The sequence below is a fragment of the Salvelinus namaycush genome, chromosome 4, assembly GCF_016432855.1.
Source record: "Salvelinus namaycush isolate Seneca chromosome 4, SaNama_1.0, whole genome shotgun sequence".
NCBI lineage: Eukaryota > Metazoa > Chordata > Actinopteri > Salmoniformes > Salmonidae > Salvelinus > Salvelinus namaycush.
The window spans coordinates 66,339,616-66,359,902 of NC_052310.1; the positions used below are offsets into that span (position 1 = coordinate 66,339,616).

The 20,287-nt window shown below is 40.8% G+C and overlaps 1 protein-coding gene across 1 annotated transcript; it reads right to left on the minus strand.

Moving 5' to 3' along the window:
- Window positions 1-5,391: 5,391 nt before the first annotated feature.
- On the minus strand, window positions 5,392-16,575 carry LOC120045968 (galanin receptor 2a). Its single transcript, XM_038990888.1, has 2 exons — window positions 16,229-16,575; window positions 5,392-6,154 (listed from the first exon to the last, which is right to left on the minus strand). Exons 1-2 carry the CDS (start codon window positions 16,573-16,575, stop codon window positions 5,392-5,394), a joined length of 1,110 nt encoding a protein of 369 aa, XP_038846816.1.
- Between the last annotated feature and the right edge of the window lie 3,712 nt (window positions 16,576-20,287).

The window sequence follows — 20,287 nt, forward strand, 5'->3', positions numbered from 1 at the left end:
AAGCTAATTAAATCTGTTAGTAGTTGGACTCATTGTACCCGTAACTGAGATGATTGTTCCAGTTTAAATGATGTACAGTAGGTAGTCTCCCTGCTCCAAATGCTTGCAGTCATTCTAAATGCAGGTTGCGGTTGATTAAGAGTTCACATTTTTGTGTATCAAAATGTTGTTAAAATACCAGAATGTACAGTACATTGTTGATTGCCTGTTCACTCCTTTGCACAGCAAAATTATGTACAGTTGAAGTCGGAAGTTTACATACACTTAGGTTGGAGTCATCAAAACTCGTTTTTCAACCACTCCACAAATTTCTTGTTAACAAACTGTAGTTTTGGCAAGTCAGTTAGGGCATCTACTTTGTGCATGACACAAGTATATTTTCCAACAATTGTTTACAGACAGATTATTTCACTTATCATTCACTGTATCACAATTCCAGTGGGTCAGAAGTTTACATACACTAACATGCTGACCAGACCGGACACGTCGCGTGCGCGAGCGTCGCAAAATAAATTTAGAAATCCATGTTATTCAATTATTGAACCCACACTGCTCGCGAGCGTCTACGACGCCAAGGGCTAAAATAGAACTCATTCCTATTTCTGACGCAGATCGCACTGCAAGTCCTGCCTCTCCCATCTCCTCATTGGTTTATAGAAGCAGGTACCCACGTGCCATCTCCTCATTGGTTTATAGAAGCAGGTACCCACGTGCCATCTCCTCATTGGTTATACCCACGTGGGTGATTGAAAGACGAACTGTTTTGCCTGTAGTCGTGGTAATACAATGAAAGTTTAGATGCGATCACCATATAAGTTAAACGATGAAAAAGCCTGGAAGGAGGAGAGATGACTAGAAACGATTCGGTTGGACGTTTTATGTGTGGATTAATTGTCGGAGTAGAGGTCCTTGTGCATTTAAGGAAAAATAACAACTCAATGTTTATATCCCAGGACAAATTAGCTAGCAACAGCAAGATAGCTAAATAGGACAAATTAACGTTAGCTAGTAAGTGCAAGCAAGCTCGCTAAATTGCCATACATGTTTAATGCTTTTCGACCTGTCCCCAAATTAATGTCATTGGTTCAGAGTTTGTTTTGATATTTTAACCTGCGTGTCGTGATCGCGTTTGGTGTGGGGGGGCAAAATACATTTATGCACGATAGCGCACGCGCGCAGCCGGTTTGGGTTCCGTGTAAGTTGACTGTGCCTTTAATCAGCTTGGAAAATTCCAGAAAATTACGTCATGGCTTTAGAAGCTTCTGATAGGCTAATTGACATCAATATAATATTTTAGTCAATTGGAGGTGTACCTGTGGATGCATTTCAAGACCTACCTTCAAACTCAGTGCTTTTTTGCTTGATATCATGGGAAAATCTAAAGAAATCAGCCAAGACCTCAGAAGAAAATGTGTAGACCTCCACAAGCCTGTTCATCCTTGGGAGAAATTTCCAAATGCCTGAAGATACCATGTTCATCTGTACCAAACAATAGTACGCAAGTAAAAATAACATGGGACGACGCAGCCATCATACTGCTCAGGAAGGAGACGCGTTCTGTCCCCTAGAGATGAACGTACTTTGGTGCGAAAAGGGCAAATGAATCCCAGAACAGCAGTAAAGGACCTTGTGAAGATGCTGGAGGAAACAGGTACAAAAGTATCTATATCCACAGTAAAACGAGTCCTATATCGACATAACCTGAAAGGCCACTCAGCAAGGAAGAATCCACTGCTCCAAAACAGCCATAAAAAAAGCCAGACTATGGTTTGTAACTGCACATGGGGACATAGATCATACTTTTTGGAGAAATGTCCTCTGGTCTGATGAAACAAAAATAGAACTGTTTGGCCATAATGACCATTGTTATGTTTGGAAGAAAAAGGGGGATGCTTGCAAGCCGAAGAACACCATCCCAACCGTGAAGCATGGGGGTGGCAGTATCATGTTGTGGGGGTCCTTTGCTGCAGGAGGGATTGGTGCACTTGACAAAATAGATGGCATCATGAGGGAGGAAAATTATGGGGATATATTGAAGCAACATCTCAAGACATCAGTCAGGAAGTTAAAGCTTGGTCGCAAATGGGTCTTCCAAATCGACAATGACCCCAAGCATACTTCCAAAGTTGTGGCAAAATGGCTTAAGACAACAAAGTCAAGGTATTGGATTGGCCATCACAAAGCCCTGACCTCAATCCTATAGAACATTTGTGGGCAGAACTGAAAAAGCGTGTGCGAGCAAGGAGGCCTACAAACCTGACTCAGTTATACCAGCTCTGTCAGGAGGAATGGGCCAAAACTTATTGTGGGAAGCTTGTGGAAGGCTACCTGAAACGTTTGACCCAAGTTGAACAATTTAAATGCAATGCTACCAAATACTTCTGACCCACTGGGAATGTGATGAAAGAAATAAAATCTGAAATAAATCCTTCTCTCTACTATTATTCTGACAGTTCACATTCTTAAAATAAATTTTTACAAAGATTAAATGTCAAGAATTGTGCTTAACTGATTTTAAATGTATTCGTCTAAGGTGTATGTAAACTTCTGACTTCAACTGTATTGGACTTACACAACACATTTCATTAATTTTTGATGATCTTCAGGGTGGTGTTTAATTCCCACTGAAATCTAGCCAAATGTCAAGTTTAGAATATTCAATTTCCAACTTTATACATTCAGACAAGGTTAGCAACTATCCCCAAACAACCCAAACCTTATTAACTGGTTCCACCATCTCAATAATGGGTGCAAAAAAATCCAACAGATTATAGTAGACTTTAAAAAATATTTTTTGTTTGTCTTTGCTCAGCATAATATAACAATCCTTGTACATCGAAAACCACACACATATAATCAAATAATTTGAAAAATAGACCAGCAAAACAGCATGCTGGGAATTCTTTTAATCAGCCGCCTGACGTAATTTATAATGTATTTTTCCAAGTCTAAAAGTAAGCAATACAGAATGTTGCAGTGCTCAATTGGTAGCACATGGCTCTTGCCACATACTTGTCATTTAGCAGACACTTAATACAGAGCAATTTACAGTAGTGAGTGCATATATTTTTGTAATGGTCCCTCGTGGGAATCAAACCCACAACCCTGGCGTTGCAAGTGCCATGCTCTACCAACTGAGCAACATGGTATCAATGACAGGATAGTGGGTTCAATACCCGGGAACACCGTTAGGTAAAAAATGTATGCGTACGTCACTGTAAATTGCGTCTGATAAAAGGTTCTGCTAAATGGCATATGTTGTAGATGTATATGTTGTAGATGCAATAATTGAGTAAACAATAAATTAGTAGAATTCAAATTCTGCCTCCATATAAAATGCATCGACAAAATGACATAGTTCATAGACTGCTTAAGCGTAAAGAAACGAATATGTCATTTGGCTGAACTATCACTTTAATTGGACCAAAATAAAAAATATATTTATAAACAGTAATACTTATATTTATTTGATTTTAAACAACATCTGCATTCAATTTCAATGCTAAATGCATTTAATCCAGTAAATGGAATTTGCACAATTACAATGTTTTATTCAAATTCCATTCCAATTTTGTTTTTATTTTCCAATTCAATTCCAATTCAGACCGTCTAAATTCCAATTCTAAATTCCGATTCCATTCTAAGGATGGTTTTCTTCTTCAATTCTTCTTGTTGAGGGACAAGGCTACCCAGACTAGCCTACAACACCTAAGGGGAAATTAATAATTAATTGTATTATTTTTTTCAAGTGTGCACAAAATTCTACTATATTCTGTAAATTGCATATTTCATTCCATTTCGATCAGTTGTCTTATAATAATATGCTCCCAGCAGGCTCAGTTATTCAGAAAAGCTTAACTCCGCTTCCCATCGTATTAGTTGTGCACCTAATGCTTCAATATAGACAAAATATTTGTTATTTAACTTCTAAAATGTATGTAATTTTATGTGTGGCATAAACACAACCAGTCACAATGTTTTAATCTGATTAGGCTACTTCAAAAGTCTCCTGTAGTCTACCTGCGCATGTTCACCAAAATATTTTTCCAGCATCCAAACTGTGCAGACAGTGGCATAGAAACCTGTTGATGGAAAATTAGTTGCATATATTTTATATAATTATGAATATAGCATCAAAATGTAAAATCTGATTTCCACCTAGCTGATAATTGTCTGCAGCCAGCTTTGATCATAGTGCAGTTCTATTGAAACAGGCAGGGAGAGTTAGCTCATCCATGGTGGACAGCAAACCCTCAATCTTTTGGCCCGCAGCTCTGGATGGCATCAAGCACACTAAAGTGGAAAAGTCGATATCCATGTATTGTTATTTATGGTGTGGTCGTAAACATTGTTTTAAGTTAATTCTATGAGGGAGGAGGGTGTGCAATTTTACAGTACAAGGTGAAAATGTTTGTAAATTTTGAACTGTCCCTTAAGTATTTACATGTTGAATTTAGTATTGCAAACATTTTGTGGTTCAGTAGCATCATCCTCAGCAGGTGACTGTTCACTGACAGTTTGTTTCATGGACAGTCTCTTATTTATTATTATTATTATTATTATTCCCCAATCAAAACTTACTTAGGGCCCCCAAAAGGCTAGAGCCTGCCCTGATCAGATAACATAAGGTGTAAGAGAAATTAGCTTTAAATCAGGAACATTTTCTCTCAGCCCAATGACAAAATGTACTGTATAGAATAGGAAGAAATATGCTTTAAAACTCAAAAATCATCTCTCAGCCCCATGGCAAAATTTGTGGAATAGTAGGAAATCTAATTTAAAACGGAAACATTTTCCCTCCGCCACATGGCAAAAAGTGTAGAAATGCAAGAAATTTTCTATAAACAGCATATTTTTCTCTCTGCCCTATGGCAAAATGTTTAGAATTGTTAGCCTGGCCTCAAAGACTAGACATAACATAGTAAAAGTAAATCTGTGACACTCTGATTAGTATGATATGTTACGTTTGGTATAGTTACATAAGACATAAGGTTACTAAGCTAAAAACAAAAGGTGGGAAGTTGGTCGGGGTGATGGGTGGGGATATAACACAAACATCTAGCAATGCAAAGGTTCACATCATGGGCAACTATTTATTAATTTGCAACTACTTAGTATGTTAGCTAACCCTTCCCCTAACCATAACCCCTAACCCCTAACCTAGCTTAAATTAGCCAACTAGTCACCTAGCTAACATTAGCCACATTTATTTTTACATTTGTGAAATATCATACGAATTGCAATTTGTAATATATCATACAAAATGGGTGATGGAGATCCACAAATTAATACATTCCATACGAAACTTAACATATCATGCTATATTGAGGGAGACCGATTTACTATGTTATGTCTACCCCTGAGTCCAGGTTGGAATTGCAGGAAGTTAGCTTAAAAAGAAAATCTCTCCACTGCCATGAGCGGGGCCTCCAAATTCTTCTTGCCCAGGGCCCCAGATGTGGTTAGTCCGGCACTATCTCCTCGCTGTGACCCCAGGCTCTGATTGGACGTCTCACTGGACCCCACCTCCACCGTGCTGACCACATGCGCCGCCTGAAACACATGCACCCGGTTCACCACCCTCTTACTCAACACACAGTCAAACACCTTCCGGAATCCCTTCCGGAAGTGTTTGGACACCAGGGCATACACTATAGGGTTGAGGCAGGAGTTAGCATAGGCCACCAGGTGAGAGAGAATACGGAGTATATAGGTGGTGTGGTTTAGCGGAAAGTGACCAAACCACATACACAGTATAACCAGGTGATGGGGAAGCCAGCAGAGGCAGAAGAGCACCGCTACGATAATAATCATCTTGGTGACTTTCCTCTTTGCTCTCCTGGACTCAGACATGTCCTTCATGGGGTCCACTGTGGTCCACAGGTAACGGATGGTTCTGGCGTAGGTCAGGCTGAGGGTGAGGACAGGGATGAGGTAGCCGAAGAAGAAGGTGCAGACGTCCATAAGGCGCCTGTCCTGGAACTGCCAGGCGGGGATGCAAACCACGGTGCCGTCCAGGTCCATCTGTCGGTAGTAGCTCAGGTACGGGCCAGAGAAGACCAGGGACAAACCCCACACCACACAGATGGACGTCAGGGCGTTACGATGGGTCCTCATCTCCCTGGAACGGAGAGGGTAGCGGATGGCCAGATACCTTCGGGGTCAACAATAGGAAGAAGAGGTGGACTCAGATAGTTGGACAGACAGGATTTAGTGATACATAAAATAATACCCAGGTATGTCCTTCTATGAGAAAAAAGTGCCCTGTCAGATTGGTAGCATTTTCTTATGAATACATTTTCATTTTTTTTTTATTTTTTTTATCCTGTCCGGTAAAGAATTGTCCATCAAATTTGCTAATTTCAAATTTTTGAATCTTGGAAAATCACCTCTCCCCGCTACTCTGCCCCCATGCGAGCGTGCACTGCAGTCGTCTTCCTGCTGTTGCACAAGCAGAAACTACCGGCGCCTAGCTGTAGAAATGTTATAAGCAGGGTTGAAAGTAGATGTAATTTATTTCCATTACGGGACCTCCTACACACAAAAAAATTAGGTTTCCTCAAGGCTTCTTAGGGAAGGATGATTGTTCTATCTAGAACCATAAGAACTCAAAGAACCATTTGAGCGCTTCAATAATTATTTCAAGTTCTCAAAAGGGTTCTTTGCTCTTTTAGTGATCTTTCAAATGTAGGGGCGGTGCATTACAATATTTTGGGGCATGGTTTGCACCCAGGTCTTTTTGTGCAACCGTGAGTGAGAGTGTTATTCTAGTTTCTTTAATGTGTTGTGTTATATAATTATACTAAATAAAAAATATAAATGCAATGTGTTGTCCCATGTTTCATGAGCTGAAATAAAAGATCCCTCAAATTTTTCAGATGCGCATTAGGCTTATTTCTCTCAAACTTTATGAACAAATTTGTTTACATCTTTGTTAGTGAGCATTTCTCCTTTGCCAAGATAATCCATCCACCTGACAGGTGCGGCATATCAAGAATCTGATTAAACAGCGTGATCATTACACTGGAACACCCTGTGCTCTGGACAATAAAAGGCGACTTTAAAATATGCAGTTTTGTCACACAACACAATGTCACAGATGTCTCAAGTTTTGAGGGAGCGTGCAATTGGCATGCTGACTGCAGGAATGTCCACCAGAGCTTTTGCCAGAGAATTTAATGTTAATTTCTCTACCAAAAGCCACCTCCCAACATCATTTTAGAGAATTTGACACTACGTCCAACCGGCCTCACAACCGCAGACCACGTGTAACCACTCCAGCCCAGGACCTCAACATCCGGCTTCTTCACTTGCGAGATCATCTGAGACCAGCCACCCGGACAGCTGATGAAAATGTGGGATTGCACAACTGAAGAATTTATGCACAAACTGTCAGAAACCGTCTCACGGATGCTCATCTGTGTGTTTGTCATCCTCCCCAGGGTCTTGACCTGACCGCAATCCGACGTTGTAACGGACTTCAGTGGGCAAATTATCACTTGCAATTTCTGCTTGCACGCTGGAGAAGTGTGCTCTTCACGAATTAATCCCGGTTTCAACAGTACCGGGCAGACGTTTGCCGTTGTGTGGCCAAGTGGTTTTCTGATGTCAATGTTGGGAGGCATAAGCTACGGACAACGTACACAATTGCATTTTATCGATGGCAATTTCAGTGCACAGAGATACCATGACGAGATCCTGAGGCCCGTTGTCGTGCCATTCATCCGCCGCCATCACCTCATGTTTCAGCATGATAATGCACGGACCTATGTTGCAAGGATCTGTACACAATTCCTGGAAGCTGAAAATGTCCCATTCTTCCATGGCCTGCATACTCACCAGACATTTCAGCCAATAAGCTTGCTTGGGATGCTCTGGATCGACTTCACATAGCCATTGAAGAGTGGGACAACATTCCACAGGCCACAATCAACAGCCTGATCAACTCTATGCGAAGGGGATGTGTCGAGTTGCATGAGGCAAACCTTAGAAAATGGTTCTTTATAGCACCATACAGGTTCCATTTAAAACATTATGTGCATGGTTATTTGTGAACCTTCAAAAAAGGGTTCTATATAGCAACAAAAAGGGTTCTGCTATGGTTACAAGCCAAATAACCCCTATTTGTTACTATTGAGAACCACTGTTTTTTTGTGTGCTTGTGTGCACTATGGGCCTCATCATAGAATTACATATAGAATCCCTTTTCATTTCATAAGATGTGTGGGCCTAGTAGAACACATTTGTCAATTAACTTAAGAAAAATGTATTACCTTTTAATGTGGCATAAAAACAACCAGTCATGATGTTTTCATCTGATTGCCAAACAATCAAAGGCTCATGTAGGCTACCTGTGCAGGTTCGTCCACACACAAATTAATTCCAGCAGCCAAATTCTGCTCTGTGCATCTGCCATTTGACAAATGGAAAGAAACATATTTTAAAGGTCCCAAACAGTCATTCTGATTCCCATATAAAATAGCCTTTTGCGTGACTTAAACATCTCCCATAATATTCTTTCACAATAAAAATGACAAAAATTTGAGAAGAAGTGCAGTTTTTCTCTCATTTCAAACTACCAGGAAGTTTAAAAAGGCAGACTACGTGGGCGGGGAGCTAGTAGGATAAGTGGGTGGGGAGCGGACTTTGACTGAAGGTTCTTTGAAAATGCCTGTCAAGCACCATGGACTCAGTGAGCAGTGTTGCAGTGATATTATCTCAAGCAAATTTGCGGATGTAACCGATGTGAAATGGCTAGCTAGTTAGCGGGGTGCGCGCTAATAGCGTTTCAATCGGTGACGTCACTCGCTCTGAGACCTTGAAGTAGTTGTTCTCCTTGCTCTGCAAGGGCTGCTGCTTTTGACGAGCGATGGGTAACGATGCTTCGAGGGTGGCTGTTGTCTATGTGTGCAGAGGGGTGAGGAGAGGGACGGAAGCAATACTGTTACACTGATACACAAAGCAACTCAAACAACATTGATATGCATGCAACATCCAATCCTGTCATACATTACATCATGGTTTCAAAAATGATTTGCTTATCCAACTGTTTGGTTAACAGCATTATATAGACAAAATGTTGGCTGTATAATTTTGCTAACTAGCCCAAATGGAACTGTCAGCACTGACAAGCTAGTTCACTTTGGACAATTTCCGCTTAAACTTTTGATTGAATATATAGTATATTGACTGTCTGATAATGTTCATATATAGTATCATGACTATCAATGAAGTCAAGAAATCTGTGTCAATTTTCTGTTTTGGCATGTCTCTTGATGTAATGACTTGACAACTGCGTAAGAGTTTCGGGCAAGCCTTCCTCCCATTTTGTTCCATGCTGGCTGAAGACCTAGCTAGCCAGTGAGGGGGTTCGATTAATCTTGCTCGGGCGCCTGTGTCGGCGTGTTGTGCACCAGGTGAAAGTTGATTGCATTCCTTTTGGGTCCGGGCTGCCTCCCGAGCGTGATCCAGGTGCCCCTTTCGAAGCCCACGCAAAGTCAGCTCAAAGCAAAGTGACATAGGAGGGCTCCTGAGTGGCGCAGCAGTCTACAGCACTGCATCTCGCATCTCAGTGCTTGACCCTGGGCTGTATGACAACTGGCTGTGATCAGGAGTCCCATAGGGTGGCGCACAATTGGCCCAGTGTTGTCCGGGTTTGGGGAGGGTTTGGCCAGGGTAGGCCGTCATTGTAAAATAGCAATTTGGTCTGCACTGACTTGCCTAGTTAAATAAAAAAGGAGCATGTGGAGTAATGAGTAGGATTCTGTGTTTTCACATGCAACAGTGATTGCGTTAGAGCTTTATCTGCCATCCCAATTAAAACAAGTGGGAACATTTAAAAATAGATTTTATGGAAAAGAGATGTATGTTTCTGAACAATGCACCCCGTTGACAAAAATGACTCTGTGTAGATTACTGTCGTGATTTGAGAAGGGCACTCATGCTCCTCCCTCCCCGTTATCACCAGATCACATTAACAGGCGGGTCAGCATAATTGAATCCGCCCAATTACTAGCTAGAACCAGACACAAATGAAATCGGAAACCTATAAGTATCTTTGCCTTAAATCTCAAATTATATTTGCTGACACGCTGCAGTAAAATTTTGACACTACCTAGTTATGTAAACCACACCCCTCTGAACACGACTTCTGTGGTATATATTTTAATTAGGTAAGACATTTTTTAAAAACTTTTATTTAACTAGGCAAGTCAGTTAAGAACAAATTCTTATTTTCAATGACAGCCTAGGAACAGTGGGTTAACTGCCTTGTTCAGGGGCAGAACAACAGATGTTTACCTTGTCAGCTCAGGGATTCAATCTAGCAACCTTTTGGTTACTGTCCCAATGCTGTAACCACTAGGCTACCGGCCACCCCAATAAAAATAAGATGTTAATAAGATGTGTATTCAAATTTGAGATTTTGTGATGTCACACAATGCCCTTTATAATCCCTATTTCTTTTCACTTTGAGCACCTGCCCCTCAGAAGGTCTTTGCCCTGCCCTGATTGTACCCTAAACACTGACGTTAGACTGTATTAGAGAGGATGAAATGAAGCGAGAGGGTTTACTCTGCCCAAAGTCTGTCCACAAAAACAAGACCACGAAGTGAGGTATTTTTGTATGGAGATCAACGAGAGAGTATCGAATTTGGTCAACAAAAAATTGCTGATTTGAGGCTTATCAAATCAAAACTTTATTTGTCACCTGCGCCGAATACATGTGTAGACCTTACCGCGAAATGCTTATTTACAAGCCCTTAACCAACAGCGCAGTTCAAGAAAGAGTTAAGAAAATATTTACCAAATAAACTAAAGTAAAAAACAATAAAAAGTAACACAATAAAATAACACTAATGAGTCTCTATATACAGGGGGTACCGGATGCGAGTCAATGTGCAGGGGTACAGGTTAGTCGAGGTAATTTTTACATGTAGGTAGGGGTGACGTGACTGTGCATAGATAATAAACAGCAAGTAGCAGCAGTGTAAAAAACAAATGGAGGTGGTGTCAATGTAAATAATATGGTGGCCATTTTATTAATTGTTCAGCAGTCTTATGGCTTGGGGGTAGAAGCTGGAACCTTTTGGTCCTAGACTTGGGCGATCCGGTACCGCTTGCCGTGCGGTAGCAGAGAAAACAGTCTGTGACTTGGGTGACCGGAGTCTGACATTTTTGGGGGCTTTCCTCTGACACCGACTAGTATATAGGTCCTGGTGTACTGGGCCGTACACACTACCCTCTGTAGCGCCTCTCAGTCAGATAACGAGCAGTTACCATACCAGGTGGTGATGCAACTGGTCAGGATGCTCTCGATGGTGCAGCTGTACAACTTTTTGAGAAACTGGGGACCCATGCCACATCTTTTCAGTCTCCTGAGGGGGAAAAGGTTTTGTCATGCCCTCTTCACTACTGTCTGGTGTGTTTTGACTATGATAGTTTGTTGGTGATGTGGACACCAACAATCTTGAAGATCTCAACCTCTATCGACCTGCTCCACTACAGCCCCGTCGATGTTAATGGGGGCTTGTTTGGCCCGTCTTTTCCTGTAGTCCACCATCAGCTCCTTTGTCTTGCTCACATTGAGGGAGAGGTTGTTGTCCTGGCACCACACTGCCAGGTCTCTGACCTCCTCCCTATAGGCTGTCTCATTGTTGTCAGTGATCAGGCATATCACTGTGTCATCATCAAACTTACTGATGGTGTTGGAGTCGTGTTTGACCATGCAGTCGTGGGTGAACAGGGAGTACAGGAGGGGACTAAGCACACACGCCTGAGGGGCCCCAGTGTTGAGGATCAGCGTAGCAGACATGTTGTTGCTTACCCTTACCACCTGGGGGCGGCCCATCAATAAGTCCAGGATCCAGTTGCAGAGGGAGGTGTTTAGTCCCAGGGTCCTTTGCTTAGAAATGAGCTATGTGGGCACTATGGTGTTTGTTGAACAGCATTCTTTCATAGGTGTTCCTTTTGTCCAGGTGGGAAAGGGCAGTGTGGATCTAGGGTATCCGGGAGGATGCTGTTGATGTGAGCCATGACCAGCCTTTCAAAGCACTTCATGGCTACCGACATGAGTGCTACGGGGCGATAATAATTTATGTAGGTTACCTTCGCTTCCTTGGTGGTCTGCTTGAAACATGTAGGTATTACAGACTTGGTCAGGGAGAGATTGAAAATGTCAGTGAAGACACTTGCCAGTTGGTCCGCGCATGCTTTGAGTACACGTCCTGGTAATCCGTCTGGCCCCGCAGCTTTGTGAACGTTGACCTGTTTAAAGGTCTTGCTCACATCAGCTACCGAGAGCGTTATCACACAGCCATCCAGAACAGCTGGTACTTGAAGTTTCCTAATGGTCAGGTTGTAACGAATGCAGTGATATACAGTACCAGTCAAAAGTTTGGACACACTTACTCATTCAAGGGTTTTTCTTTATTTTCACTATTTTCTACATTGTAGAATATGAGTGAAGACATCAAAACTATGAAATAACACATGGAATCATGTAGTAACCAAAAAAGTGTTAAACAAATCAAAATATATTTTATATTTGAGATTCTTCAAAGTAGCCATGCTTTGCCTTGATGACAGCTTTGCACACTCTTGGCATTCTCTCAACCAGCTTCATGAGGTAGTCACCTGAAATGCATTTCAATTAAAATGTGTGCCTTCTTAAAAGTTCATTTGTGGAATTTCATTCCTTCTTAATGCATTTCAGCCAATCAGTTGTGTAGTGACAAGGTAAGGGTTGTATACAGAAGATAGCCCTATTTGGTTAAAGACCAAGTCCATATTATGGCAAGAACAGCTCAAATACGCAAAGCGAAATTACAGTCCATCATTACTTAAAACCTCTACGGGATCGGTGTCCCTATACCGGGATGGTTGAGCTAACGTGCGCTAATGTGATTAGCATGACGTTGTAAGTAACTGCAAACTTTCCAGGACATAGACATGTCTTATACAGGCAGAAAGATGACATTATTGTTAATCTAACTGCACTGTCCAATTTACAGTAGCTATTACAGTGAAAACATACCATGCTATTGTTTGAGGAGAGTGGACAACAACAAAAAACTCACGGCAACTGGTTTGATACATTCACCTCTGAAGTGAAATAATGTACTTACATTCAGTAATCTTGCTCTGATTTGTTATCCTGAGGGTCCCAGAGATAAAATGTAGCATAGTTTGTTTGATCAAATCCATCTTAATATTCAAATGTAGGAACTGGGTTCTACAGTTTGAACCCCTGCTGTCTCTGGCTCCACACCCACCCCGCCCGGCCATCTAGATGTGTGAAAGTTAGTCTATAAGCTAATGATCCATCATGTATGACATTCCTGGGAGTGTGTAAACTTAAATATTGTATTACCATATAATTTGTATATGTTCTCTATAGTTATGTACTTGAAATGTATCAATTGACCAATTCGGCACATTTGGGAGGACTTGATAAAAAATATTGTCTAGTATTGCAATGCTTCACTGGATCAATCTGAAACTTTGCACAGACACCTCTGTCACCTAGTGGCCAAAATCTAAATTGCGCCTAAACTGCAATATTTTATTATGGCCTTTCTCTTGCATTTCAAAGATGATGGAACAGTTTTTTTTGTTTGTATATCTTTTACCAGACCTAATGTTTTATATTCTCATTAATTTCACATTAATTCCACAAACTTCAAAGTGTTTCCTTTCAAATGGTATCAGAATATGCATATCCTTGCTTCAAGTCCTGAGCAACAGGCAGTTCGATTTGGGTATGACATTTAGGCAAAAAAAAGGGTCAGATCCTTAAGAGACATGAAGGTCAGGCAATACGGAACATTAAGAACTTTGAAAGATTCTTCAAGTGCAGTCGCAAAAACCATCAAGCTCTATGATGAAACTGTCTCTCATGAGGACCACCACAGGAAAGGAAGACCCAGAGTTACCTCTGATACAGAGGATAAGTTACTTAGAGTTACAAGCCTCAGAAATTGCAGCCCAAATAAATGCTTCACAAAGTTAAAGTAACAGACACCTCTCAACATCAACTGTTCAGAGGGGACTGCGTGAATCAGGCCTTCATGGTTGAATTGCTGCAAAGAAACCACTACTAAAGGACACCAATAATAAGAAGAGACTTGCTGGGCCAAGAAACACAAGCAATAGACATTAGACAGGTGTAAATCTGAGTCCAAATTTTAGATTTTTGGTTCAAACCGCCGTGTCTTTATGAGACGCAGAGTAGGTGAACGGATGATCTCCCCATGTGTGGTTCCCACCGTGAAGCATGGAGGAGGAGGTTTTGTGGTGTGGGGGTGCTTTTCTGGTGACATTGTCAGTGATATACTTAGAATTCAAGGCACACTTAACAGCATGACTACCACAGCATTCTGCAGCAATACGCCATCCCATCTGTTTTGCGCTTAGTGGGACTATCATTTATTTTTCAACAGGACAATAACATCTCCAGGCTGTGTAAGGACTATTTGACCAAGAAGGAGATTGATGGAGTGCTGCATCAGATGACTTGGCCTCCACAATCACCCGACCTCAACCCATGGTTTGGGATGAGTTGGACCGCATAGTGAAGGAAAAGCAGCCAACAAGTGCTCAGCATATGTGAGAACTCCTTCAACACTGTTGGAAAAGCATTCCAGGTTAAGCTGGTTGAGAGAATGCAAAGTTTTTGCAAAGCTGTCATCAAGGCAAAGAGGGCTACTTTGAAGAATCTAGAATATAAAATATATACTACCGTTCAAAAGTTTAGGGTCACTTAGAAATGTCCTTGTTTTTGAAAGAAAAACACATTTTTTGTCTATTAAAATAACATCAAATTGATCAGAAATACAGTGTAGACATTGATAATGTTGTAAATGACTATTGTAGCTGGTAATGGCTATTTTTTAATGGAATATCTACATAGGCGTACACAGGCCCATTATCAGCAATTATCACTCCTGTGTTCCAATGGCACAATGTGTTAGTTCTGTGAAAGGAGTAGTACACAGAGTTGTACGAGATCTTCAGTTTCTTGGCAATTTCTGGCATGTAATAGCTTTCATTTCTCCGAACAAGAATAGACTGACGAGTTTCAGAAGAGAGTTCTTTGTTTTTAGCCATTTTGAGCCTGTAATTGAACCCACAAATGCTGATGCTCCAGATACCCAACTAGTCTAAAGAAGGCCAGTTTTATTGCTTCTTTAATCAGGACAACAGTTTTCAGCTGTGCTAACATAATTGCAAAAGGGGTTTCTAATGATCAATTAGCCTTTTAAAATGATAAACTTGGATGTGCTAACACAACGTGCCATTGGAACACAGGAGTGATGGTTGCTGATAATGGGCCTCTGCGCACCTATATAGATATTCAATAAAAAACAGCCGTTTCCAGCTACAATAGTCATTTACAACATTAACAATGTCTACACTGTATTTCTGTCCAATTTGATGTATGGACAAAACATTTGCTTTTCTTTTAAAAACAAGGACATTTCTAAGTGACCCCAAGCTTTTGAACGGTAGTGTATTTTGATTTGTTGAACACTTTTTTGGTCACAACATGATTCCATATGTGTTATTTCATAGTTTTGATGTCTTCACTATAATTCTACAATGTAGAAAATAGTAAAAATAAAGAAAAAACCTTGAATGAGTCGGTGTTTCCAAACTTTTGACTAAGTGGAAGACGTTGCATTTCGGCAACTTGTATATGTTATATCGGAGTTGTGCCTGTTGCTCACACGCATATCTGCCCGCTCATTGGCTACAATGTTCCCACCCGATCTCGCATCCTCTCGTCTGCCTTCCATCTTTTTATGGACATGTATTTCCATCGTTAGAGCGGCCCCTCGACCAGCTTGTCAATATAATCTTTGGCTGTGTGGAGACACCATTTTTTTTCATATTTTTAAGGAACTCAGAGAGTGTTCTTTCAAATGTTTTAATTGGTCAGAGAGTGTCACTGAACAAAATAATCAAGAATGACTATCATGCACCCTTTCTCACTTTCCCTCTGTAGGCTATTTGCCTATAGACCATCTTCATACCATTACAGTACTGTATATAAATGGGGTAACAAGACTGATCTTCTGCAATGAATAAGTATTTTTCAGCAAAAATATATGTTGACAATATAACAATAAAATCATTAAACTACTTAAAATGTTATCTTTCACAACATTACGACCCATTTCAACTTATATATATATATAAAAAACTGTTGTTAACGGTAAGTGAAACGCACCTGTCCAACGACACAGCGGTGAGCGTAAAGATGCTGGCATACATGGTAAGGTAGATGATAAAGTGTACGATTTTGCACAAGAACGGTCCAAATACCCATTCATCCATAGTGTAGATAGTGGCTTGAAAAGGTACGCAGAACACTATAAAGCACAGGTCTGCCACGCCGAGGTTCAGAATAAATAGGTTTGTTGTTTTGGTGTTCATCTGTCCGTTCCAGAGGAGGACAGTGAGGACCAATCCGTTCCCCAAGGTACCGACGAAGAAGATGAGCGAGAAGACCAGAGAAATGATAACTGATTCCGTTCTCCAGTTCGCACCAGTTTGGTTCTGCACAGAGTTATTCATTGTTACTTTTTACTAAACTTCTTCATAAATCTGACGTTTCGGTATTTTAAATCCTTTATTTAGTGAATCTCATAAATGCATTGTTCATTTTCAGATGCTGCGTAACGCGCACATGTTCTAAGCATCGAGAAATACTTGGTTGTTCAAAGAGGTGGAAAGTTTAAGCATCTGTCTAGTCTAGTCCTCCTATCTCTGACAAAAGGGGGATAGTGTTTTCTGTCTCTGGCTAGGCTAGGAGGGGTGTCCTTTCTCTTTCTCTCTCTGCCACACACCACCTACGATAACATCTCTTTTCACCATCTTGCATTTTCACTCCTGCATATTATCAATATCAAGCCACATTCACATCCCTCCCATCTTCTGTATAATTCCTAGAGTATATCTTTTTTTTTTATCTGCCCATGTACAGTACATTATGGGGTTACTATCAAAAGGATGTAGATTTATGCCTGTTTCCCAAATGGGGCCTTATTCACTATATAGTCCATTACTTTTTACCAGAGCCATATGCCTTTCTTGTTTTCATCCAGCTCTTCCTGTGGATGTTGTTTGGTGTTTCTTATTTTCTCATAACAATTGCTTTATTGAATTTATTTTCCATTAAAATACATATTTTATGCTGCTCCAACCAGAGACAACTTTACATACATTTAATAAAACAATTACTGAGGATAGACACTGCTTATTGTGGTCATTGAATCAGACAAACATTTGCAGAAGTGTGTGTCATAAAAAACAGTCATATAAGTTTTTGGTTGCACCTCGTCTCACTTTGGTTGAGAACCTTCTACTTCTCTCCTTCATTTCAGCATGAGAGGAAGGGCAAGAAAACATGGTCATTGGTATTACTGAAGCCATGGCAAGATGGCAAAATTGTGTCAATTTAGATTCCTTATCTCTCCAAAAAGGTCATTATTGCTATTATTACAACTACTACTATTATTATTATTACTATTATTGCTATTATTATTACTACTATTATTAATTGCATAGCTCTGGCTGCAACACGGGTACATTGTGATAAACATTCTCTGTGGAACCATAGAACTCATATGGTCACACTATTCTCCATCTCAGCAGGGTTCAGGTAGTTATAGGGCAGTGTAAGCTTGGTATTCCTCTCCATGATTGACTGGCTGAGGAAGGACAACTGCCTGCAAGTACTTCATCATCTGCTTGGGGGCTGCCTCATCAAAGTATTCATCTGGGTATGTACCAAGGAGAATCTGAGGAAGACAACATTATTCCACTTTAATATTAAAACTGGTGGTCGTCTCACCCAGCTACCTTAAGATGAATGCACTACCTGTAAGTCACTCTGGATAAGAGCACAAGCAATGGACATTAGACAGGTGGAAATCTGTCCTTTGGTCTGATGAGTCCAAATTTGGGATTTTTGGTTCAAAGCGCCGTGTATTTGTGAGACGCAGAGTAGGTGAACAGATGATCTCCCCATGTGTGGTTCCCATCATGAAGCATGGAGAAGAAGGTGGTGGTGTGAGGGTGCTTTGCTGGTGACACTGTCAGTGATTTATTTAGAATTCAAGGCACACTTAACCAGCATAGTTACCACAGCATTCTGCAGCAATACACCATTATTATTATTTTTTTAACCTTTATTTAACTAGGCACGTCAGTTAAGAACAAATTCTTATTTTCAATGACAGCCTAGGAACAGTGGGTTAACTGCCTTGTTCAGGGGCAGAACAACAGATTAGTGCCTTGTCAGCTCGGGGATTCGAACTTGCAACCTTTCGGTTACTAGCCCAATGCTCTAACCACTGCCATCCCATCTGGCTTGTGCTCAGTGGGACTATCATTTGTTTTTCAACAGGACAATGACCTAAAACACATCTCCAGGATGAGTAAGGGCTATTTGACCAAGAAGGAGAGTGATGGAGTGCTGCATCAGATGACCTGGCCTCCACAATCACCCGACATCAACTCAATTGAGATGGTTTGGGATGAGTTGGACCGCAGAGTGAAGGAAAAGCATATGTGGGAACTCCTTCAAGACTGTTGTAAAAGCATTCCAGGTGAACCTGGTTGAGAAAATGCCAGGAGTGTACAAAGCTGTCATCAAGGCAAAGGGTGGCTCATCATCAAGCTTTTATTATTTGAATCAGCTGTGTCCCCAGGACTGACTTTGGGAAACCATGCCTTAAACGACTAAAACCAGATAGAAAGCATGCAGGAAAGATATTGAACTATATATATATTTTTAATAATACCATCATTGAGAACTAACAATCAAGCCACATTCACATCCCTAGGTCAGGGAGAATAAAATTCCCCAAACTGGGGATTCAGGGCACATGCACATTTATTTTGTTGTAATGTTTGATCAGAGGACCACATCATTAGCAGTGGCGACCTGTCATTAAGGGCAGAGCCCCAACTGTTTTGAACCCCACCTGTTTAGCAAAAATGTTGCCATGTTATATTGGCATTAATACGTGTCACATATCAGTTTGCAAACAATGTAAAAAATAATCATTGAGTTATTAAAGCCACATACAAACATGGTCTCCTCTTTGCTTTCTTGAGTAAGGTAGATCCAAAATGCTGCTGTTTCAGGCTAGCTCAGTGCTATCTGTGGTAGGGCAGCCAGCGGAAAATACAGAGTGTAGGGGTAGTTAATGTTCTCTTACCGACAGTGTCACCAGCAACGCACCCCCACACAATCACACCTCCTCCTCCATGCTTCACTGTGGGAACCACACATGTGGAGATCATCCGTTCACTTACTCTGCGTCTCACAAAAACACAGTGGTTTGAACCAAAAATCTCAAATTTGGACTCATCAGACCAAAGGACAGATTTCCACCGGCCTCATTCACACAGTCTCCTCTGAACAGTTGATGTTGACATGTGTCTGTTACTTGAAGTCTGTGAAGCATTTATTTGGGCTGCAATTTCTGAGGTTGGTAACTCTAATGAACTTACCCTCTGCAGCAGAGGTAACTCTGTGTCTTCCTTTCCTGTGGCTGTCCTCATGAGAGGCAGTTTCATCATAGCGCTTGATGGTTTTTGCGACTGCACTTGAAGAAACATTAAAAGTTCTTGAATTTTTCCAGATTGACTGACCTTCATGTCTTAAAGAAATGATGCACTGTCATTTCTTTTGACTTATTTGAGCTGTTCTTGCCATAATATGGACTTGGTCTTTAACCAAATAGGACTATCTTCTGTATACAACCCTTACCTTGTCACAACACAACTGATTGGCTCAAAAGCATTAAGAAGGAAAGAAATTCCACAAATTAACTTTAAGACACACCTGTTATTTGCAATGCATTCCAGGTGACTACCTCATGGAGCTGGTTGAGAGAATGCCAAGAGTGTGCAAAGCTGTCATCAAGGCAAAGTATGGCTACTTTGAAGAATCTCAAATATAACATATATTTTGATTTGTTTAACACTTTTTTGGTTACTACATGATTCCATATGTGTTATTTCATAATTTTGATGTCTTCACTCATATTCTACAATGTAGAAAATAGTCCAAATAAAGATAAAGCCTTGAATGAGTAGGTGTGTCCAAACTTTTGACTGGTACTGTATATTTACCCCCAAAATTTGGGGGGATTGGAAATGATGCAGACAATTACATTGATAGAAGCCACAATCTGCAATATTAAAACTGATTTACCCCCCCCCCCCCCTCCCCCAAACAAATAAATAAATAATAATACTGTTCCTGTATAATATG

Coding starts and splice junctions, on each gene's coding strand:
- LOC120045968 (XM_038990888.1), bottom strand. CDS start 16,575: ATGAATAACTCTGTGCAGAACCAAACTGGTGCGAACTGGAGAACGGAA. Junction 6,155..16,228: donor ACCGCTGTGTCGTTGGACAG/GTGCGTTTCACT, acceptor TTGACCCCGAAG/GTATCTGGCCATCCGCTACC.